The sequence below is a fragment of the Sciurus carolinensis genome, chromosome 1 (genome assembly GCF_902686445.1).
Source record: "Sciurus carolinensis chromosome 1, mSciCar1.2, whole genome shotgun sequence".
Classification (NCBI taxonomy): Eukaryota; Metazoa; Chordata; class Mammalia; order Rodentia; family Sciuridae; genus Sciurus; species Sciurus carolinensis.
The window spans coordinates 26,805,078-26,831,288 of NC_062213.1; the positions used below are offsets into that span (position 1 = coordinate 26,805,078).

Here is a 26,211-nt window from a genome sequence, read left to right on the forward strand (position 1 = left end):
TCAGCATGCACAAAGTCCTGGGTTCTATCCCCAGCACTAGGAAGAAAAATGCAGTACAAGTATATATCTGAACCAGAGAATATCAGTGGTACTTAAAAAATAAATATAAAGATTCAGAAAAAATATATACATTATCATTGAATTCATTTGGAAAATGAATCATTATATCAAATGCACAGAAATAAGCATTTGTGTGCCTCTACCTAGAAAAAGTTTAGAAAGGCAAGCACTGAACTGATAACATGAACCAACTCTGTGTCACATAAGTGAACGGCATTATTTAATACTCTTAAAAATTCTATTTCTGATTTTATGTGACTTTTTTAATGAAAATTTTAAGACTACTCTTGGAAAAAAATGTACGTTGTTATGAATAATGTCATGTTTGATTTAAAAAACAAAAAATAAAATAAAGAATACAGATAAGAAAGTTTAAAATAGATATAATTCCTAATTTGCTTAAAGAAATAAAAAGGAAGAGAAAGGACTTGGAATACATAAATAAGTGGGCCCTTAAAAATTTACTGGACATAGCCAAGCATGTTATTTTAGGACATATGTCCTTTTCTAAAATGATCAGGGTTATGGGACTTGAGAATATATAAAACAGACCATAGATCAGATTGTAGCTAAAGGGATTCATGCTTGCATTTTGTTATGAAGTTCAAATTGGAAGCTGTTCAGGCAGAAAACTAATAGAAATGGGTGATAGCTAATTAACCTAAGGCTTCAAAGTAATTGCTCAGCAAGAAGCAATTTAAAAGGGACCTTTCTTTTATTTACTTATTTATTTATTTTTGAAAATCATAAAATGCCCTATTTGACTTTTGGTGCATGAGCAAAAACTTGTGAATATATACAAATATTGATTTTTTTAAAAAACATTCACCTGAACCAATTTCTTGATAAATTTTTAAAAGGGCAATAGAATAACAAGAACTGTGTTTCATATCTCAGACATGCTTTGCCATGTATGGAGATAATAGGAGTAGATCCCAGAACTAAATACTGCTCAGAGTGTGGTATTATATTTATTCAACCAGACTGAGCCATAATCCTTACCACTAGAATCAAGAGTGTCAGCTACACCAAATAATATGACTGCTTAGTGGAGAAGTGACTCCCATAAAAACATGAAAAGCTACTGTGAAGAGAGAGTGGAATGAATGTGTGACATTCAAAATGAACTTCTATTTGCCACAATGTACCAACGTGACCTCTAAACTTCTGTGCACAGTTTTTTTTTTTTTCCCAAAAGATCTATACCTGTATAAAATATATTCATTGCTTTCCAAAAAAAGGAGTCCCAAATTTCCTGCATCTCTACAACCAGTTCCAAAAACTGAAATTTTGGGTAGTGTGGTGTTCTCTTCCTCAAATTTACTGGTATCTGTGACTTCCAGTTTCCTGGAATTTAAGCTTCCATATAAGACCCAGAGATGTAGATAATAATATCTTTGTGAAGAGTTCTCAAGAGAATTTCTGATCCTGCCTCTAGGTCTAAGTTTTATTAGCATGTAGTCTAAATAAACCCTGGGACTATCTTTTCTGACCATTGTATTAATCTTAGGGTTTTTATATGACACAATAGGATACAGGATATTATATATTTAAATAAAATAATTTTTCAAGAAATATAATAAGTGTTCTAGGTATCTCCAGGAGTCAGGCTTGCAATGACTTAGACCTCCCATGGAGTTAATGTGGAACTCAAGATCTCTGATGTCAGTTGCCCAGGATCCATAAGTTCAATATAATTTCCCCCCAACTTCAGGATTCATTCTGATGCAATTAATTTAAGATTATACCCAAAGTGCACCAACTACTCTGATCAAAATTAGGAAAATCACATAGACAGTTTAGAAATTGCTTTTTTTTTTATAATCAAGGTGGGTGTTTTAAGATAAATATGAGTTACATGGTAGAGATGTGGGCATATTGTAGAAGTTAGCATGCTTTGCCAAGAAATGGTGAAATTAATTTGTTGAGAATCAATATATATCTGAATCATTCAATGTTCAATACTGTAAGTTTCCACAATTAGATTATAAGTTTAAAGATAATTTAAACTTAAAGATAGAATTGTGTTTGTTGGAATATGTAATGGATAATGAATCAGATATATTGGATGATTTTATTTCATCAATTGGTTTATAATTATTAACTTCAACATGATAAATGAAAATTCTAATATTTTGTTACATATATATAATTTAAATTTGAAAATGTCATTTAGAAAATTGTTGTTGACATCAAAAACTTTATGAAATAATATGTCCCCTGAATTTTTTAATATGCTGTTAATATCTTTTTATTTGTCTTTTGTTGCAGGATTTATTTATACATGTGGTGGAACTTTAAAAGGACTTAATGGCACTATAGAAAGCCCCGGTTTTCCATATGGATATCCAAATGGTGCAAATTGTACATGGGTAATAATAGCAGAAGAACGAAACAGAATACAAATTGTTTTTCAGTCATTTGCACTAGAAGAAGAATATGACTACTTATCCTTGTATGATGGACATCCTCATCCTACAAACTTTAGGACAAGGTTAGTGTATTTTGAATGAAAAAAGATAGAAAGAAATATATTTTATGGGTAAAACAATTTTACATGTGATATAATTATTTAACATGTGATATGGTTATTTAACATGTGATATAGTTGTAATAAAGTCATATTGACCATCTAATTATTATTCATTTAGAAATATCATTTCATTAAAATTTATCTCCATATCTCTTATTTCCTAATACTAGTACATTATTACCATCTCTCAAAAAGATGAATCCAAGTTCAATTTGACCATTTTAGAGTGATTAAAAATACTTCAGGATTTAAAGGTATTATCTCCAAACTTCATTCATTAGGGAATAACTCTCAGTAAAACAAAAGCTTATTATATAATGTGTCTTTCAATGATATGTATCCAATTCTAATTTAAATATATAATAATATACAAAACACAGTATACAAAATATCATATGAATACAGTATTCATATAATAGCAGAATACATTGATTTCAGATGATGTGTGCATATATCTGAATGGTATATCCTTTCATGTCACAAACTGGGACTTTCACATGTCTGTCCCCACAAATGAAAGATTAATTTTTAATCCAATTGATAAAACATGTGAAAATTAGCTAGCATCCTCTTACTAAAGTGTTTCTTCACAATTTTTGTTTTTTTGGCACACAGTTAATCTAAAAATATAAAGTACTTTTTCGTGTCTTATACAAATACTCAACTTACTCATTAATCAACTATAACTCAGCCAAAACATTTAAAATATCAGGCATGACATATTTTAGTCCTAGATTAATATCTGTGCTTAAATACTTTCTTTTTAGTAAATTTTTTCAATCTAAAATTTAAAATATTCTTAGCAGGTAATATGTAGAAATTAATGACTCTTTACTAAAGACTTGGTTATGTTTGAGTTATGATTCTGTGAGTCTTTATTTCTAACAATTTATATTGTTTTCTTGCCTCCCTGTTCTACAGGAAGCAGATTATGAATATTAACGTTTTATACATTCATCGGTCTATCATATTAATTTGTATTACTTTTCCCATTTTAAATATATTTTACTTTTATTATTCTTTCACTTGTAGTAGTGAAAACATAATATAGTGCAGAAAATGATGGGTCCAAAGGTAAGATTTACATCTGAGTATGAGATTTGTTGTTCACCAGCTGTTTGAGCAATCCATGCCACCTCTGCTTAAAGTGGGAGATGGTGATGCTAAGGGGGATGTTATACATTTCACTGTACTCTTTTGACAATCTTAGAGAAAGCATGTGTGAAACAGCTACATGAATAATAAGATCCTATTAGTACACATGTGAACTACCTCCTGTCAGAATGACAGTTAAAATTGCTCAAGTTATTTAAAATCATGTATTGATGCAAATAAAAGTTCACTACCTTGATTACAGGTAAGGTACTATTTTCATTCCTTCTTTTTCTCTACATTGATTTACTGAGTACTTTTGATTTCTTCCTTTTGCACTGTTAAAATTCTCTGTATAAAAAAGTATACTGTATGGCAAACAATTATGGCAGTGTTCAACATCATTTCAAATATTATCAAATGCTGGACCACTTTTGCCAATTACATAGCAGTAAGTCAAGACAGAAATCCTGAAATTACATGTGCACATATGCTTACCTACAGTAGTGTATGTGTGTGTTGGGGGGTGTCTTCCAACATCTGTGCATAACCAATCACATTATAGGCTGTAGAAGAAAAGGGAAGGTGCATTCTTAAGTTTTGAGACATCTAAAAGAATGCATGTAAAAAGTACACAGATTATTGTGTATTTTCTTTATACCAGTAATGTATGCTATATAATTGGTAGAAATATAAAAAAGAAGTAATCCCCTTAACACTATGTGGTAGTTCTTATAAAATTACAGATGATATTGTTTTATCTATTCTCTCTAGATTCCCTTGAAAATTAGAAAAGATTATTACTTTATCTCTGCCCTTTAAAAAAAAATAGTTGTAGCCTCTGGAAAGTTAAAAGACTTTGAGAGATTGAGATAACTATTGTTCTCATTCTTTCCTAACTAATATGTAAATTGGAAACAATAGCATTTAATTTACAGAGATTTTATGAGGATTACAATGTAATAAAAGTGCAATAAATCTAACTCTTGGCAATTATTTAGTGATTTCTCTCTACCCGACACTGCTAAGTGTTTTGTATTCAACACAGTATTTAACTTCTCCTCTACCCAAACGGTGTGAAATAATTACTGTTATCATTCTCATCATTTTACAACTGGGAAAATGAGACTTTAACTACTTGCCCAAGGTTAGCATTGTTAAAAGTAGCATGAAGCAGGGCCACTATTGCAAAACAAATTTAACTCGGTTTATAGTCTATGCTCTTAACTATGGTTATAACTAATTATTTGTAATCCTCAAAATTCATGTATTTATATACAAATTAAAACCTATTTTTTCTTCGCTGCATTTAGCAAAATTTGACGAATAAGATAAATCATAAAAATAAATATTTTTAAATAGATGTAATAAAAATAATGGAAAGATAATCTACAAATATATTCTTGCTATTTGTCTTATACACTGTGTTCTGATATGTACTCTTAAAACATTCTGTTCACTGTAAAATGTTTTTGCATCTATCTGTTTATCTTTGTGCTTAAAGAAATACAGTTGCTAATGTGATAGCTCATTTTAGTTAGCAAGACTGGGGGAAAAAAATCCAACATGTAACCTTCAGCCTCTTCCAGACTGTGTTTACATGTAAAATCTGCTGTTTGATTAGAAGTTGAAACTGCTGCTGGCAGAGTTAGATTCATGTTTGCATCTGTTTCTTTGACTCAGTATTTTCTAGCTTTTTGTTTCTCTCACATGGGATCATATTCTCACTTAATGCAGGTCCTTATGGTATGTCTGCTGTTCTCTTTCTTTCAGAAATTGAAACTTATTTTGTGTTACTTTTCATGAGTTCCAAAGGTTTTGTGAAAACAGCTTGCTATAGTTGCTTTGCCATAATGCAGAAAAGATGGTTTGTGGGTCTTGCAATCCTTATAAATTCAGAGACACATTGGGATTTGTAACCAGTTCTATACTTTTAAATTTCTTCTCTTAAATTCCAACTATTGATGATCCTGCTTATTTCCTATATATTTTGAATTTAGTAAGTAAAATTGACATTGATAGTTGAATGAATAATTTCAGCAAGGCACTGTTAGCTTCCTTGCTTGGTAATAACTCCAGCTTAGAATGAATGCTGTGTATATTTAAAATAGCATTGGTATATTTATATGCATAAAAGGTATTATAAAATTTGTTTACTTTGTTTACACTAATAGTATATCCTCAATAAGAAAAGTGTACCAAAAATTATCTATATCAAAAGGTAGAGATGGACATATTCAAGTAGTTAGAATCATCCTATATTTGCAATTTATATTCATATTCAATCTATCTAGATTAAAATATACATTTATCACATGTGATTAGAATTTTTAGAAGCATCAATTTGCTCGAAGCATACCAAAAGTCACTTAATTATTCTGTTGTGAGATATTTTGGCTTTTTGTCATAATTAGTTCAAGATATCGGCATTTTCATAAATAAGTATTTTCTATATCTTAGATTAGTTCCTTAGGAATAGAATAACTATTTGAAAAGACAAAAGTAGTATTTTTCAGATTATTACTCTGCTTTCCAAAAGCTTACATCAATGAACATTATTGAGAGTAGATGAGTGTACTCCATTTCCATTTAGTCTTTCAATTTTATGTCTTTTATTCTCAGTTTTATTACCTTATTTTCATAATTTAATTATTATAGGTCCTTAACATCTTCCCATGTTTGACAGCTACACTTATTTTCTCCTGTTAATTCTTGTGTCTATATATCACTGTTTTTCTTGATGACTTCTACAATTTATTCATATTTACATATATAAATATTTGTCCTATTCTGTGACAAAAATATTTCCCAGCTTATTTATTTCCTGTAAAGTCTTATTTTTTCCTATACAAATGATTAAACAATTTTAAAATTAATGTATAATGAGGTACATTGTGCTTTTTTTGGAGATTCTTTCCTTATCTTTTAATTTTAGAAAACTGTCAAGTCAGATATTTTTTACAATTATTTTTAAAATTTTTACATGTATAACAAGTGAATTTGAAAACTCAAAAAATAGCTTTTTAAATCTCTTTCTATAGAAGACAATGATTACATTACTAATAAAACCAAGGCAGCAGTGTATTTTTACAAAGTTGACTAGAAAGAATGGTATGTCTCTTGAATGTTACTGTAGGCTCCCTACTCCTATTTGAATATGGTGTATCCTTGACCATATTTGACTGTAAGAGAAAACGGACCCCCAGGTGGTTTAAGCAAAAGTGGGTTTGTTTTTCTCAGGTAACAATGACTCTATTAATGTGTAACTAGACAGGAAAGCAAAAGCTTTCCCAAAAGTCCGCAGAAGGATCCTTCTTGCATGTGATTGGCCTGAACAGCCTTATATCAGCACCCCTTGGTGAGACACATTCTGGATAAAGACCACTTCATTTTTAACATCAGCTATGCTAATTGCCATGTGAAGGCTGAGGTCAGACAACTGACAAAAATTAATCACAGTACCCTAACAGTCCTGTTCATACTTCTTATTTTACTGTTATAAATCAAAGTTAGGTTTTAGGAATGCTTAATCTTCTCACTCCTAGAGTTGTCACTGAAAAAGAGGAGATAGCTCACAAATTCATAGTGTCATAATGACTACAAAATAAACTTTATATTCTTGAATTTAAAAAAGGCCATGAATTAATAATGTTTAAAAAGACAGGTTAAGATACAAAATTATGTAAATGTGAACATAACAAAAATTTTATTGGTAGAGGCAGACAATATTAAACCATAAAGAACCTGCTGTACAGAAATAGATAACTGGTTGAGGTAAAGAGAGTTTTCTATTTTAAATATGGTCATCAGGGACAAGTTCATAGAGAACGAGGAACATTTTTGAATACATAATGATAATGAGAGATTTCTAAGAAAAGGAGCGACCAGTGCAGACTATAATTCTGTAGCATACATGTGAAAATATGTAAACAAGGAAGTCAGTCAAGTGGTATAATAGACCAAGGATAATAGGAGGCTTGTGACTTCTGTAAAGACTGAGTGTTATGAATGAGTTTCAAGAGGCTTCCAGGGGAAATGTGATAAAACTTTACCACTGCCCACCAAGTTAAGGAGAGTCAACCCACACTGCCCAGAATTGTCAGCCCTAGGCTGAGTGTCCCTGCCTGTGCTATTTGTGCCTCTGAGTACTGTATCTGTCAGGCAGGGGGAAGGAAAGCTTTTGTGTAATAAGGTCACAAGTGGGGATCTTTTCTTCAATTCTCCCCAAGAGTAGGGGTGCAGTTTTCTAATTGCCACAATTTATAACCCTGTTATAATCTCAAAGGATCATTTAAGATGCCTGGTGAAGAATAGATTCTGTCAGTCCCAACAACAAGTTGTTATTTATTGATGTTATGAATTTTGTGAGAGAGGTTGACATGGGGAAAATACCAAGTATTACATAGCATATCATTATATAAAATTCAATATCATAAAATTTGATATCATTATATAAAATTCAATATCATAAAATTTGATATCATTATATAAAATTCTGTTATTACATTTTAAGAAGATATTTTATACAAAAATTTAAACTACTTATATTTCAAGAAAGTAGAGAATACAAATACAAAAAAATAAGGAAAATAAAATGCCTAACAGTATAACTTCTGAAAAACATACTGATATAAATATTTTTGATTTTTTAATTTTTATGAAATGGAAAATTATTGGTGTGAAAATTTTCCTGACCCCTGTTGATATTCAAATTTGTTATAAGTATAATCTGTTCCTATCGGTTCCTTTGAAAGGTGCGTGCATCAACTAAAAAAGTAATTCCAATAAAATAATAATGTATCATCATTATAACATTGAGGGAGTAAAGTGGCATATATTTGTAGTCCCAGTTACTTATGAGACCAAAGGAGGAGGATGGTTTGAGCACAAGAATTCAAATGAATCCTGGGTGTTTTAGTCAGCTTTTTTACTGCTGTGACTAAAAGACCTGACCAGAACAATTTTAGGGAGGAAAAGTTTCTTTGGGGGCTCCCAGTTTCAGAGGTTCAGTCCACAGACAGCAGGTTCCATTCCTTGAAACTCAAGGGGAAGCAGAATATCATGGCAGAATGTGGCAGAGGGAAGCAGCCACATGATGATAGAAAGCAGAGAGAGAGGTCTCCACTTGCCACATACAAAAATATATACCCCATAGCCAGGTCCCCAATGAACTTCTTACTCCATTCACACCCCACCTGCATCCAGTTACTACTCAGTTAATCCCATTGGGGATTAATTTACTGATCAGGTTAAGATTATGAAACAATCCTTTCTCCTCCAAATATTCGTGCATTGTCTCACATATGAATTTTGGCAGGTACCTCACATCAAATCATAACATCTAAATGTTGAAAAAAGATACCAAATTTTGATTATAGATTTTACAGTTATATACAATTATATAAGGTTCTTTAGATAATTTACTAGAAATCTATAGGATTAAAAAAATTGAGCTTTGACCAGTGTTAACATCACATTAACCATCATTTGGAAAAATTTTAAAAAATTCTACCACTAATAGTTCCAAATTAGTATAGTACATGGATAAAAATGAACTCCATTAATCTCCTACAGATCTATAATAAAAAGTTATAATTTAGTGCCAAAAGACATGGAATTGGAAAGCAGAGAGCCACACTGTGTTCATAAGTAAAATGAATGTATTTGTAAATATCTCAACTTTTGAAACTATATAGATTCTGTTCAAAATTCTTAATGTATTTTGGGTTACTTGAAAAAAATTATATAATTATTCATTCAACTATCACAGCATAATAACCAGAAAAATATTTAAATGCAAGAGTAGAGAGTTTATTTATTTTTTCCACATTTTTATGGTGTATTACAATTGTACAAAATGAATCAAATTGCTGTACATTCATAGATGCACAAAATAAAGCAATATAATTTGACCAAAAATCGCATTCCCCAGTTTCCCCATTCCCTCCATCTTCCCCCCTCCCCACTGTCCTTTTCCTCTAAAAGTAAAGAGTTTAAACAATGTTTGGTGGGGGTGGGGAATACTAGGGATTGAAGCCAGGGGTGCTTTATCACTGAGCTACATCCTCAGCACCCTCTTCCCTTTGTGAGATTAAGTCTCAAAAAGTTGCCGAGGCTGAACTTGAACATGTGATCCTCCTCCTGCCTCAGTACCCACAGTTTCTGGGATTATAGACTTGTGCCAATATACCTAATTGAGAGTTTAAGAATGAAATTTGATTTCAAGCAAAAAAAAAATTCTTAGTAATTATCAAAGAGAAATTACCTATAATTTGTATACAATACAAAGACTTGATATGATTAATATAAATAACTTAGAAGTTAACATGAAAAAATATAATCATACAGAGAACTGAGCACAAAAATGCTAAAATTCTAATAAATAATAACAAAAACAGATCTCATTGTCAGAAAAGCAATCAAAAGTAACATTTTCAAATATAAAATTAGCCAAAACTGTTATAAACACTGTAAACACTGCATTTTGATAAAGATATTTAGTAATTTTGCCACATAAGAAGTGAGATTATCAGTTATGCCTGATATTTGAAGGATAATTGCATAAGGTGTCAAAAACTTTATAAATGTATGCTACAAATTTATTTATAAATAAAACATTTAAAATATTCCCCTCTCAAAATTAGACAATTTTCTTAGCTGTTTTACTGTTTTTATTTATTATTTTGTAAAATACCAAAATCAAGAATGTTTAAAGATAGAGTACTTAATAACAAAGGAAGGCAATACAGTAATTAGAAAATGTGTCAATTTTTTACAGACAGGGAAGTGACTCACAACATATTACTGGCTAAAATATAAAAAGCAGACTGCAAAGCAATCTATCAAATCATATAATAACTTGTGCAAGAATGTCTGTGGACATTTGTACATTTATTAACTGAATTATGTATATCCAAATCCCAAACATAGTTACTTTTTTAGTCAACTTTTTCATTTTTGTGACCAAAAGAACTGACACAATGATTAAAGGAGAAAAATTTATTTGCAACTCATGGTTTCAGAGGTCTTAATACATAGACAGCTGAATCTATTGGAAAACAGAGGAGGCAGAACATCATGGCAGAGGTAGGTAGCTCAGGACATGATAATCAGGAAGTAAGGAGCCTTGTTTACCAGAGACAAAATATATACCCCAAAGGCACTTGTCCAGTGAACTACCTCCTCTAGCCATATCCTACCCATCTGCAATTATCATCAAATTAATCCATTCAAGTATTTAATGCACTGATTAAGTTCAGGTGCTTCAAACCTGATCATTTTATCTCTAAACTTTCTTGCATTATCTCATACATGAACTTTTGACGGACATCTCATATCTAAACCATAATATTCTGCCCTTTGCCCCCAAAAGCTCATGCCCATATTACAATGAAAAATACATTTAGTTCATTTTCAAGAGTACCCATCATCTTAATAGTTTCAACATTGCCCAAAAGTTCATGTCCAAAGTCTCCTGAGACCCAAAGTGAACTCTTAATGTGAGTCCTATAAAAATCCAAAGCAAGTTATATATATCCAATATATAATGGCACAGAATAAACATTCCCTATCAACAAGGGAGAAATCAGGACATTGAAAGAAGTGATGGGACCAAAGCAAGACCAAAATTCAGCTGGGCAAACAAGTTCTGTAGCTTCATAGCCAGTATCTGGGCCACACAGTATCATGATGTTCAGTCCAAAAGGCTTGTATGACCCTGCCTCTATGACTTTACTGATTGAAGCCCACATGTTCTCCTTGGCTTGTTTCTCTTCTGTTCCTGAAGCTTTCCTCAGTAGATGTCCCAGGTTACTGGCATCATTTAATCTCAAGGGTCTACACTATAGCTTTGGTCCCCCTCACATCTTCATGTGTCACCCTCTTGGGGACAGCCCAAAAGAACTCTGACCCTTCTTGGACTCCCAGGTAGTCCTTTGAAATCTTGGTGAAAGCCTCCATGATCCCTGAACTCTAGCATCCTGCAATCCTGCAGAATCAGCACCATGTGGTTGACACTAAGGTCTGCTGACACCTGAAGCAATTGCCAAACATCCTGGGACCCTGGTTACAGGAACCAGTGAGTGCCTGAATGGCTAAACATAGTGAAATATCTTCCTAGGCCCCTATGTGAAAGTAAGTTGCTTCCAGAGTGTCTTAAAGGAATTTTTACTTCTACACCCTGAGCATGAGATAGGTGTGGTCTTGCCAATTCTTGAGATGACCTCAAGGTATCTTTCCATTGTTTCTGGTACAGCACTTAGCATCTCTTTAGTAGCTATAATCTCAGTCACACCTTCCTTATCCCCAGTTTTACTCATACTTTTCTGGCCAAACTTCAAGTTTTTCAGTCTTTCTGCACTGTGTTTTGCCCCTGATCATTACAGTAAACTTAGCCAAAAGCTGCCAGCAATGTCCAGGCTATCATCCAAATAGTGTGCTACCTTAAAATTTCCTCTGCCAGAATAATTAGTCCATCACTTTTAAATTCAGTCTCACAAAAAGTCTCAGGACATGGGTGAAATGAAGATAATGTTTTGGACAGAACATAACATGAATGGCCTATAGTCCAATTTATAGTAGAGTCCTCCTCCACATAACCTCTTGAGCCCAGTCTTTACTGTCCACTGTCCTGTCAGCATTCTGGTCATCTGAACTCCCACCAGAATCACCCAGTAAGCTCTGCTTACAACATTCTAAATCTTTTCCAGCTTGCATCTCTAAACTTTCCAAAATTCTTCCCCCAACAAACCAGTTCCAAAGGCTTCTGAACCACATGGTTAGTTTAGTCATAGCAATTATTCCACAGTCGACTTTTTTTTGTCACTGTGACCAAAAGACCTGACAAGAACAACGTAGAGGAAAAGTTTATTTAGGGTTCACAGTTCAGAGGTCTCAGCCCATAGATAGTCACCGACTCCATTGCTCTGGACCCAAGATGAATCCGAATGTCATGTCACAAGGATGTGACAGAAGCAAGCAACTCAGAACATGGCAATTCAGAAGGAGAGAGAGAGCTTTGCTCCCTGGGCACAAAATATATACCCCAAAGGCATTCCCCCAGTTTAGACTTTCAAATAAATTAAAACTGCTGTATGAAACTATATTCTAAATTTAAATTTATAATCTCAGTCTAAAACCTTTAGTAATAATGAAAACCAAATCCTGAGAATTGATATTACCATGTATAGTTGCAAAATATGACATGTAAAGGATTACATAGGAGTGTCCAACTTATTTTATCTTCTGAACAATTTTTTCTTTCATCATTCACAGAAAGTCCTAAGTCAATAGGTTTAAATTTTTGGCACATATGCTTATCCATAAACATCTTATTTTCAGTGATGATTAAAATAGAATATAATAGAGTTTCATTTTGAATTAAGATAAATTCATTATTAGAATGTACATTTTTAAAATCAGACTGTACATTTTTCAAAAGCTCAATATTCAAATTTTAAATGAACAGATAAGTAAATTTTCACAAAATACATATAAACTCATGTAACACACAATCTACTTAATATATGAACATTTTTATCATCCCAGGAAATTTTATTGTATTCCTTTCCAATTACAGGTATCTCCCCAACTAACCACTTCAATTATTTTTTCTCCATGAATTACTTTACTTCTTTGTAACACTCAAAGGAATTTCAATGCCATAATAAATACTCGTGTGTCTGGTTTTTTTTCACTCAGCATAATATTTTTTAGATTCATTTACATTACTATATGCATCAACAACTTGTTCCTTTTTGTTTCTCACTAACATTAAATTTTATGAACTATTTTCTTGTTAATGAATATTTGGGTTATTTGAACTATGAGCTATTCAGAATAAAGACTCGAGAACATTAATGAAGAAATATTTTGGCGCATGCCTCTCCATTTATCAAATAAATACCCAGGAGCAGAATTATTTGGTCATTGTATAGACATATGTTTAATTTCATAAAAACTGCCAAACAGATTTCCAAAGCTATTTTCCTATTTTATGGTCTACTATCATTGTATGAGAATTCTGTTTGCTCCTTATCTCTGCCAACATTTGAAATTCTCCACCTTTATTTTAGATTTGTATTTTGAATTTTTGTGATAACCATTATATTGATCATATGCTTGTTGGTCATTTATTTATGTACCCTTATGAAGTGTCCATTGAAATAATTTTGCTTATTTTTAATCATATTGCTTGATTTGTCTGGATATTATTGAACTATAATTCTCTTTATCTCATATCTTTAACAAATACAAGCACTGCCATTTTTCTGTCCAATTTGTGACTTGCTTTTTCAATACCTTATACTATGTTTTAATGAATCAAAGTTTTTAATTTTAACATTTATTAACTCATTTTGTTAGTGCTTTATATGTCATCTGACATATCTGTTTATCCAAAGATGGAAAAATTCTATTGTGTTTTCTTCTGAAGTTAGAGTGTTAACCTTTATAATTAGGCCTACAGTTTGTCAGGTGTGAAGGAGATTAGGCTCATTTTGCTACCTTCAGGTATTAAAAACTAACATGGCACATATTTTAAGGAGTCCTAGAAATGACAACTAATACAGTATGTGCCCCAGCTGGTTGCCTTTGGGCATAATTACAATTAAGCATCTCTCAATACATTTTTTTAAAAATGAGTACTTGTTCAATCAAGTTTTGTTAGATAAAATGCTATTCTTTCTCTTTGTTTCTATAATAAAATACCCACCCCCATCTTGTGCTATGTGACTATTCATAATCTATTTATACCTTCTTGACTGTAGCTATTGAATATAATTATTACCATAGTTATGGTTAAATTTTCTGAACTTTTGTTTTTATCACTGTATTGAATATCAATTATTTAACCAGCATTTTTTTCTCAACTGAGGGATATAAATGAAATAATTTGTTGCAGTTTCTATTTGTTATGCAAACTTGGACTCCTTTTTTAACTTTTTATAATTTCATTGTATTCATTTTTTATTTTTATGTGGTGCTGAGGATCGAACCCAGCTCCTCACACATGCTAGGCTTGGATTCTTGACATGACCATAAAATTCACAAGCCCGAAGGACATAAACTAGCATTAGTAAATGGAATAAATAAGAACCGTCTATAGCTTGAATTCCCATATGTGTAAATGGTAGAGCTTTCTTCCTTCAGAAAATGTTGGTAGTGTCCACATAAATGTTCCTGAATGGTCACTATAGTTCTTTTCTTGCATAATTAATCTTATCTGCTTCCTCTCTTACTTCAGGAATTTCCCATGTAACTTTTTAACACTCATGATACAAATTTTCCTCTTCTCATTTCTGATCTTTTCAGTGACATGCAATCATTCCTGTAGGTATAATAAGGTAGAGAACATCTTCCCCATGAAAATTATTAGAAAATATCTAAATGGCTAATTAGATGATAGAAACAAACAACCACAGGGTATATTTTATGGCACCACACTCTGGTGGTTTAACTCTCCTTGATGATATTTCTCCTGTCCCTGTCTCTAGGCTGTCATAAAGTTTAGTTTGAGAATGACAGAACTCAATCCAATTTGCTGGATCTGAAGATTTCTCCCTTTCGAGCTGGAAGCAGTCCTTATATCCTAATTATCTTTATTACACAACAAAATGTCAGGGAAATGCAGAGGCTCTGCTGCCTGACTTAATGCCACAGATGGTTTGTGTATGTAGTTGTCTGCAGAAATTGCCTATGTGATATTCAGAACTATTTATGCAATAAATAAAGTGAAGCAATGCTATATTTTCCTTGTGTACCTGTAATACGAATGTTGTTTCAACTATGATTTTGGTAATGGCCTTGTATAGAAAGAGCACAGAAAATAGAAGTTGAATATAAAAATGGGTTTTCTATGAAAAAGCTTTTAAAAGATATTCTATTGTGGTTAGTATCTCCATCCTCGACATTCTAATTTACTGAAGACTTTGGTGTGTTGCCATTGGGTGCACAAGTGTATTAGGAAAAAAATCAATTAAATTTTGATGCACCTTAGGCAGTTAATGAGTCTTCCCTTTAGATATCATTGCTCACTTTGTAGTATCCACATTAATGATTGGATAGATCTCAAGGACAGACAGGATTTCTAAAACTTTTTGTGAACACAAAAGGCTCTTTCAAATCTGAGGAAGGCAAGGATTAAAGAGTATACACAACTATCTATTGTTTATACTAGGCATGTTGCCAAAAAGAATTGAGGCAGCTTTTGGTGAAAAAACAGACTAAATTAAACCATTAAGACTGGAGTTGAAACAGAACAAGAAATGACAATAAGCAAGTTTCAACACTTTTTTTCCATGGATTATATTTATTTATTCAATCTTTTATAGCAAATCTGTGAGAAGTTTATTTCCATTTGCTTGCTTTCAGTACAACAGTACTGATTTACTGAAAGCAAACCGTACATGGTATCCTTACTTATTAGTGATATTTCATATGAAAGTCAGTTACTCTTCATAAACTTTCATTATCTCATCTTTAAAATGGCATAATCACAATGCCTATTTGATTATCTCACAGAAAGCAACTTGATGTTTTCTGAGTTATGTGTTTTTAATAACATAAAATTTCATTTTGGTAATCTGAAATTCTGACTACAATTTTAGGTTAGTCATTCCAGATTAACTCTTTGTGAATTCATTCAGATTTTCTAATATATGATACTCTAAGACACAGATACTCTGTAGCTGCTTAAAATTAATATTGTATTGCTGAATACACACTCTTTAAGACTACTCATGCTGTTCTCCTGACTTCATTTCTAATATTCTTCCAAATATTCCTGTTATACACATGAGAAAGTCAAATTTCAGATATATCAGTAATTTTTCCAAGATAAAAATATTAGCATTTCTAGAGACTGAAGACTGAAACTAAATTACTTAGTGCACAGCTTATTACTTACATTTATTTATACTTTTCATTTATACCATTTTGGAAGTGACTGATTAGAAGACTTACTTTATTATTATTATTTTAATTTTTTTATAGTCATTTTACTAAATCTAAGATTTAGTAAAATTCTTGGAAGATCAAGAATGTTAAATGGCACAAGAAATGGCACCACATTTATATCTGTGCCCAGTGTAAAAATAACTCACCTATTTACTGTTAAATCAACATGTGTCCAAATGACTACTATGTCATAAAAATACTCATATGAAAGAAAAACTATTCCTTCAGAGATGATTCAAGTCTGTTATCAATAAATCTAGAAGCTACTGATCCCACGTAGAAAAATAATTAAAGTTAGTGATGTAAATATATATATACTTGACTAAGTTCATGGCTACCCATGTCTTCAGAAACACTGAAGACATTCAGTGGTATTTTTAAATGGTATTTTTAGGAAAAAAAAGAATTCAGTTTAATTAAGTATGAATTAAAAAATGTTTTCTTAAAACTTCTTAATTTATATTGATTTTATTCTATATCAATTTGGGTTACAGTTTAGGGAGACAAGAAGAAACTAAACAGAATTAAGAAAATTTATGTATTAATTTGCTCAATAGTTTTCCTCACTAAATGCAGATGTAAGCACATGGAGTTAATCTTGGACAATGGAAAGGCTCATAAGGTTTTACAAACACACACACATACACACACACACACACACACACACACACACATGCATACACAACACCAAATATAAGGGTTTGCAAAAGCAGCAGAAGTAAAATATTATCCTCAACCTAATTAAAATCTGTGAATTAGAGTAATATATTTATTTTTAAAATTGCTTTTTTGAGGCATTAGAAAATCAAAATAAAATAAAATTTCAGAATCCTGTTATATATGTGACACATTTCTTGATGAATAGAACTAAAATGTTGCATTCTGATCCTTATCACTGCAACTACATACATACACACACACACACACACACACACACGTGTATATACAGAGAGAACTCTATTATATATGTATATTTATGTATATAAAAAATAACCTAGAAATATGTTTATTTTAAAAATTGCATAAACCAACCACAGCAATTTTATTTCATTTATTTTTAAGATGATATTTTCAAATTATAAAAGTCAAATTATTTCTGTGTGAAATGTGATCATTGAAAAAATACTTAACCAAAAAGAAAATTGATATATAAAACAAGAAGTAACCATACCATATTCATTGGAATACTAGTATTGAGTAACTCTTAATGCCTCCAATTATATTTCCAAATGAACTTCCTATATCATCTCACATTCTCTTTTGAAATACATTGTATACATAATATTCATTAATATACACAAAATGCAATAGATTAAAATGGGCATCAATTCCATTCCGCTGACTTTCCAAATTGCCACTCTGACTTTACCCCAACTATATTAGTCAGCTTTCTGTCACTATAATGAAATACATGTGATCATCAGCTTATGGGAATATGTTTGTTTCAGGACTGGGGATATAATTCTGTGGTAGAGTGTAGAGTGCTTGTCTTGCGTAAGTGAGGTCTTGTGCTTGATCAATAGCACTACAATCAAAGAAAGAGAAAGAAAAGAGAGAAGAGGTTTATTTGCATCACAGTTTTAGAGGTTCCAGTACAAGATGGTGTGGCCCCATTGCTTTACACCTCTGGTAGGAGTATCAGATGACGGTGAGGGACATAGAGTAGAGTAAACTGCCAACCTTGTAAGCTAGAAAGCAAAGAGAGAGAAGACAGGTTGGGATCCCACAATCTCCCTCAAGAGTATACCCCCAATGACTTAAGGACTATATGATCCCACCTCCTAATGATCCTACCACCTTCCAGAGTACCATACTTAGGACTGAGCATTTAGCACATGGATCTTTGGAGATTATTTATCAAAATCATAACAGCGCAGGAGCAAGTATCTCCATGTTGTGACTGTTATTCTCCCAATCCCACATTTTTCCAAAAGTGTAATCATACATAAATGTATCCCTAAGCATCATAATATTTAATTTTACTAATTTTTGAGATTAAGAACTTTTTCTGGGACTTGTTTTTTCACTTAACATATTTCTAAGAGTCATGCATGTTTTTGGCATATTGGTATGATTCAGTCAGGTTATCCATTCATTCATACAACACCCTTACTTATTAATACAATATATTTTATATTCTATTTTTTTTTCTTTTGCGGTGCTGGGGATTTGAACCCAGGGCCTTGAGCTTGCGAGGAAAGCACTTTACCAACTGAGCTATATCCCTAGCCTGCTGAAGTATATCCCCAGCCCATATTCTATTTTTAACACATTGACATTTATATTGTTTTTAATTTTGTTATTACAAATATAGGTAGTAGGCATAAATCTGCACATATTTTCTTGTACAAAGTACAAGAGATTCTCCCAAAAGTCAGAGTGGAGGGGCTGATTCAGTGTATATAGAAGATGCAATTATTAAAATTGAGTCAAGTCTGCAAAATATCGTTTTCCTAAGTGTAAAAGCAGAGTCCAGAAAGGTAAGAGGAAACCAAGTGAATAAAGTATACTGAGAGAAAAGTGAAGAAGGTAGAAGGAGGCGTGAGTACCTATGACAATGCTGAAACTGAAAGTTCTCCATGTTCAATGGAGCATTGCCCAAGGCATTTAACAACATAGAGGTCATTTGAAAGTTTTATAAGTTGGTTTTCCAGTAGCACCGAGAGGAGAGAAAACATCAGATTGAAGTGGATGGGTTCAGGAAAAACGTAGGAGGAAACAAAATGGAAACTGTGAGTTTGTATAAATTAAAAGTAGACCCTTCTTGGGATGACTTAATAGACTAATATATCTTGCATATCCGATGTATTATTGCATCAAATTGGTAGGTAAATTTTTCACATTTCAGTTTTCATAGTTCTATGAATTAATTCCAACATCAAATTCCAAAGCTTCCTTTGACTCCCAAATAAAATATTTTTAGTCGTAAAACTGAAAGTATATATCAAAAAAACATGTGTGACTAGATTCTGGTTTATATGTTTATCCTTGAACTAAAACACTGATTAAGCTACTAGAGTCTATTAACAGGTCTTGACAGCTAAGAATATATTGTCTCTAATTTTGTAGCATGTAAGTTCCTAAAATCAGTGATAGCTACATGGAAATTCTTCTTTTTTAAAAAATATATTAATAAAACAATTTAACTAAAATATAAAAAATCATAGTTAATATGACAAAATGGTTTTTTAACTTATAAAACATTGATTTGCTTTTCTTATCACAAGCTTCTCTGACTTTGAAATATATGTTCTGTCTGGTAACATACACTTGTGAAGTATAGATGACATTAAAATTAATATTATTAGAGAATAAGGCTAACATCTAACTGCCTATCAACCTCCCCTGATCTATAAAATTCTTACTTTTTGGATTGTGTCCCCCAGGAAGCAACCAAAAGCCCCCAATTTCTTATCCAGGTTTTCTCTGGGGTTTTCCCTGTGATATAATGAAGAAAGATAGTTAACAATTGGGAACTACTTGTTAGAAATAGTGTTGGCTGGTTTAATGATTCCCGTGGATCTTGTATTCCTTATCCAAGAAACAGGAAGTGTTTGCCCACTTTTTGATATTCTGTGTATCTGACAGCAGAGCATTCATAGGGCATAAATTGTCCTGTTTGGATCAACTATTTTGTACTGATGGAAATTCCTTCTCAAATTTGGTCACACATTTATTTCCAATGCTATCAATAAAATTTTTTATTCAAAAATTGAGGAAAGCTTTATTAGTTTTCCTCTCTTCCATTTCAACTCACATACTTCTTCCAGCTACTAAATTGGTCTGTTTTATCATTTTTATTTATATACTTATTTTCAATATGCCTGTGGAAAATTTATTTTTGAATAGTATTATATTTGTGTTAATGTCTTTGATAGTAAGACATTTTACCCTTTTAATACCTAATTCCAAATACCGCTCTTCTTCACCTTCATCTAATATCTCAGTTGTGGTGGTTAATAGTCTATACCAGTCAGAGCATATATTTTGAGTCAGAAAAATCTCTACTGAATTCTAATTCTCCCATTAAATAAAGAGAAAACTGTGAAAAAAATAATTTAACTGCTCCACACTTTATGGGAAGTAGGAATACACATCTTCACAGTATTTTGAACATTATATGTATAAAATTTTAATATAGTGCATAGCACAGAAAAAAGTTGTTCATAATCATTAATGGTGGTAATTTTAAAATCTTGGCTTCTGTGACTCTGCCTTAATTCTTATATTATTCAGTACTTCATTTTCTTTTTCCACAAGAATTGCCCTTTGTCAAGGTGAATGTCAATCACATTACAATTCACATTGTTTTCAGTTTCTTAACATTATAGGCAATAAAGTTTTTATGTATTTCCTCTTTTCATTTTTCTTATAATAATCACTAAATTTAATTTACCACCTCATTGAAGCTACTCAGGGCAAGGTGATCTTCTAATTGTCTGATCCATGGATTAATTTTTAAGCACTCACATATAGTTCCAGTGTCAGAATAATTTGAATAAACTGGCAAACTCATTAAAAATTTAGCCATACTAATTGAGAGTCCTCACAGAAGAGCAAAAGGAACATGGTTTTAATTTCTGACTTTGTCATTTACTAATGATGTGGTTTTTAACAAGAAATTTCTCTTCTTTGGCCTTTGGTTTCTTCATTTTCAAAATGAGATAATAAAAATAAAGTCACATGTAGTCATACAGTTCATGGGAAATAATGACAATGTATGTTAAACATTTAATTCATAGTAGACACTTTAACTGGTAACACAACATTATTTCATTAGCTAAAACAGTTTCTCTGATTTCACATAAAAATTGTCAAAAGTGACTCTGTTTATATAAATATTTTAATTTTGAAATCATGGTTAATTTTCTGTCTCAAATGGGTTGCCCTTTTTAACTAAAATTACACTGATCCAGATATGTATATGTGATAATATCATGTTTAATTAATTATAGCAAGAAGATAAACCCAATGGTCCGGAGAGTACTGTGAACTTACATGTAAAAATTATTCAGAAATTATTTAAGGACTATATACATATAAATATAGTTTCAATGAACCACGTATAGTGGAGCATGCCAGTAACTGAAGCAACTCAGAAGGCTGAGGCAGAAAGATTACAACTTTGAGGTCAGCCTCAGCAATTTAGTGAGGACTTAAGCAACTTATTGAGAACCTGTCTCAAAACTAATAAAAATAAAAATAAAAATAAAAATAAAAAGAGCTGGGAATGAAGTTCAGTGGTAAAGTGTCCCAGGGTTAAATACCCAGTACCAAGGGGGGAAAAAAACACAGTTTCAATGAAGATAGCATATCATATATGGAACATTTTATATTTACCCAAGAAAAATAACATTTAAACAGTAATCTTATTTTATGATCAACAAGATTGTGCCCAATTAACTGAAACTGAAAATAATGTATTTGTCTATTAATTTCAATTCTCATATTTTTTTCTTCCTGTAATTTTTGTGGGAAAAGATGAGAAAATCACTTTCTACGAGTAGTCGCCTTCCTTGATTGTGTTTTCAGGACAACAACTAGAAAAACAAATAGATGAAATTCAATACAGGAAACCAGTACAGATAAAAGCAGGCAAATGGGGAAGAAGAAGCAATCTAGATGTTACTTTTATCAAAAAGAAAATAAAGCTAGAGAAAAAGACAAATGTTTTTCCCAAAATAAGAATATATTGACTGCTGTGCCACACACAATGCTGTTACCATGGAAGAGGGTGCCATTTAGCAGAAACTGGGGCTTATGTTGATGCCCTACCCAGCAGATGCTGATTCCACAGGAAGTAATCACACAGCCACACTAGAACCACCAAGGAAAGACCACTGCCACCAAACCTGGAATCAACAAAGCCATGCACTCACTCCACAGTTGACAGAAGCAAAAGAAGATAAAGAGAGAAAGACAGAGTGATGACTTCTCACTACTCAATTTCTGATCTTTCAGTTTACATTTTGAGGATGTTTGAGATGTTGATCAGGCATTGAAGTAATGGTTTAAAACAGTAATCATATACACAGGTGTGGGAATTAGATAGGACAAAATAATTCACCTGTCGGGTTACAGCTATTATGATGTTTAGAATCAGATCTATTCATCTGAGTTCATTTTATAATATTTCCTCAAATTTACTTAAGCATGAAGTCTGACTACCATTAATATAATTATTATATTTAACACCCAGCAATTTCATATTCTACCTCATTTCATATTCTACCTTATTTTTGTCACTTTCACAAGCATATTCCAATATTCCAAAACTGCAAAAAACAGTTACTATATATATGAAGTCGATTCTTTTATTTGTTCTTGAAGATTAATGAGAATAATTGAAGTTTCCCACACATATTGTTCAATTTAAATTTGCAACATTTTTTCTTCATAGTATTTAGTTGCCAAATATGCCCATCAGTTCATAGTTTATGAACATGCTTCTGATTTTTGTTTTATGTACACTGTTGTTAATCTGATAATAAAAAATACACTATTGAATTATTTCTCATCATTTAGAAGGAACACTGATAACATTTTAATGTAAATTTTTTTGTATTTATGAAAACAATTGTTTCATGTGCTTGCCAGTGTTTTCTCTTTGAGAAATCTAAGAGCTTATGAATTCACTTGCTTTTCTTTGCTTCTCATTATACACTATGTAAAAATAAACAATTTCTACAATTTCGATGTTATCCTATTTCAGTGTAAAACTACCTCCAAATTCCAGAATTATATAGGTCTCAAAATAAATATAATGAATAATTATGTCATAATATAAAAAACATAAAAATCCTTTTAATGAAAATATTAATTCAATTCCTAGGCCATGTGATCTATAATAAGGTAAAGAAATGTTAATTACTAACCCTGCTGGATATTTTGCTTAAAATATTATGCTATCATTCTAACTTTGTCCATGACATTTAAGTAGAAATACCTTGAAAATGAGAATGTAAATAAGTAGTTTTGCATTATTTTTAAAATTTTCACTACAAATAGTCATTTACATTTGTCTAATGGTAGTTAATTTGCTTTAGATTTTTCACATTAGAATACACACATGCTTTATAGATGATGGTACATCTCCTTGGATATAGACAATTCATTTTTATCCTATTGTACCTTATATCTGATCCACTGGTGGCTATAAGTGGGGGGCATAAGTATACTCAGTTCTCCAGTCCATTTCATGTTTTTGTTTGTTTTCTCAGTGTTATTAGTAACTGCTTTCAAGGGATTCACAAATTAGTAAAAGAAGAAAAATACAGATATATGAATATCCATTTGCCTTACAGAACACTTCAAGTACATTTTTATTTCTTCTGTATAGGATCACTGTTACACGGGAATTTTATTAATTTATTAAAGAAATACAGGATTCTTACATGACCTCTCTTCACTTCAATGATGAAAATAAAATTGGAATTAATTCTCCTAATGCGTTCTTATCATAACTATGGAAAGGTTAAGTAATTGAAATATTCTGATGAGTTATTTTATTCTAATCACTTCAATGTCAGTAACATAAAACTAACATGTAGATATGTACTACAGGAGATTTTCATGTTTAAAGCAAATATATAGATATAGCACAACACTGAAACGTCAAATTGTATTTCCATGTTTTATAAAATTAAAATATATATTTTACAGTTCATTAAAACATCATTTTCCATGTTAGTAAATATCTCAGAAGCAATCATAGAGATGTTAAAAAATGTAACTTTAAATTACACAAAGACCTTATTTTGAAAATAAAATATTTCATATCATAATTTAATTAATATGCCAATGCTTTTGAGCTTAATCATCATCAATATTGTGAAGTGGAAAACTTTACTATTAATTCATCTGAATTGTAGAAAAGGTTAATTTTTAAATACTTCACACAGAGTGAAACAGTTCATATTATCATAACAACTAATTTATTTTTTAACAGCTTGTCCAATTTAAAATTATTTGAATGTGACCTATAATTATTATTTTAGAACAGATTAGATGAATGAGTGTGCATTTTACAGGAAAAAATGATCACTTGATAACACTAAGCTAATTCATAAATATTGTCTAAATTCACTAATCAGTGAATGATTGTACATGTTTTATGTCACTGAACTGTCATATTAACAACTTCTATTATGTATTCCAGTGCAGAAAGATTACAATTTTATTTAACCTAAAATGCTAGGAAAATTGTGTTTGAGATGCTTTATCATTCACCTGTTAAAGGGAGAGAGTTGTATGTGCACACACACAGCTAATCAACTCAAATGGCAGTGATGATAATTTTATAAGAAAGTGGTATTGACACAATGGACAAAACCAGTGTTTTTATGTATCTTGTAAGCATAATTATAAAGTTCTCAATTACTTCTGATAACTTGGAAAACAAAATATGACTTAAAATAGAATAAAAAGTATTCTGAAACTGGGGATGTAACTCAATGGTCATATGAGTGGGGCCCTGGGTTTCCACTAACAAAAAAAAAAATCTTGAAAATTACAATCATCACTTCCATAAATTTTAGAGTGTCTAGATGAAACTATGATATTTTCATTAAAAATCTTTATTCATTGCCAGGTGAGTTAGGGCCCTCCTATAATCCCAGTGGCTCAGGAGACTGAGACAGGAGGATCACAAGTTCACAGACAGCCTCAGCAACTTAGGGAGGCCCTAAAACAACTTAGCAAGACCCTATATCTAAAATAAAATATAAAAAAAGGTCTGGGGATGCAGTTCAGTGATTAAGCACCCTTGGGTCTAATCCCTGGTACCCACCCCACACCAAAAAATCTTGAATCATTAACATCATAAAACTCAATTCAAACTTAATTTTGTTTGCAATAAGTGTTTATTCTAATGTGAAAAATCTAAAGCAAATAAATACTGATAGACCAATGTCAATGATTATTTATAGTGAAAATTTTTAAAAAAATACTTCTTTACATTATAATTTTTCAAGTGTTTCTACTTACATGTCATGAACAAAGTTACAATTATGGTATAATCCAAAGAAAACATTTGGCCTTTGTTTTTTTTTTTTTTTTTTTTTGGATCGGCTTATTTTGCTTAATATGATATTCTCCAGCTTTATCCATTTACCTGAAAATGCCACAATTTCATTGTTCTTTAAGGTTTAGTAATATTCCATTGTATATATATATGTCACATTCTCTTTATCAGTTCATCCATTGAAAGGCATCTAACTTGGTTCCATAGTTTGGCTATTGTCAATTGAGCTTCTATAAATGTTGATGTGGCTGTGTCACTGTAGTATGCTGACTTTAAGTCCTTTGGGTATAAACCAAAGAGTGGGACAGCTGGGTTATATGGTCGTTCCACTCCAAGTTCTCTGAGGAATCTCCATACTGCTTTCCAGAGTGGTTGCAACAATTTGCAGTCCCACCAGCAATGTACAAGTGTACCATTTTCCCCACATTCTCACCAACATTTATTGTTGTTTGTATTTTTTATAATTTCCCTGCTGACTAGAGTGAGAAGGAACTTTAGGGTAGTTTTGACTTGCATTTCCCTAATTGCTAGAGATATTGAACATTTTTTC

At 31.5% G+C, this 26,211-nt stretch overlaps 1 protein-coding gene across 1 annotated transcript in view; it reads left to right on the plus strand.

Moving 5' to 3' along the window:
- The window catches only part of Csmd3 (CUB and Sushi multiple domains 3), a 1,190,022-nt gene that overhangs the window by 131,058 nt on the left and 1,032,753 nt on the right, over positions 1–26,211 (plus strand). Inside the window, 1 exon segment of the mRNA XM_047516388.1 lies at positions 2,332–2,554. Within this exon segment, the coding sequence (XP_047372344.1) occupies positions 2,332–2,554 (223 nt within the window).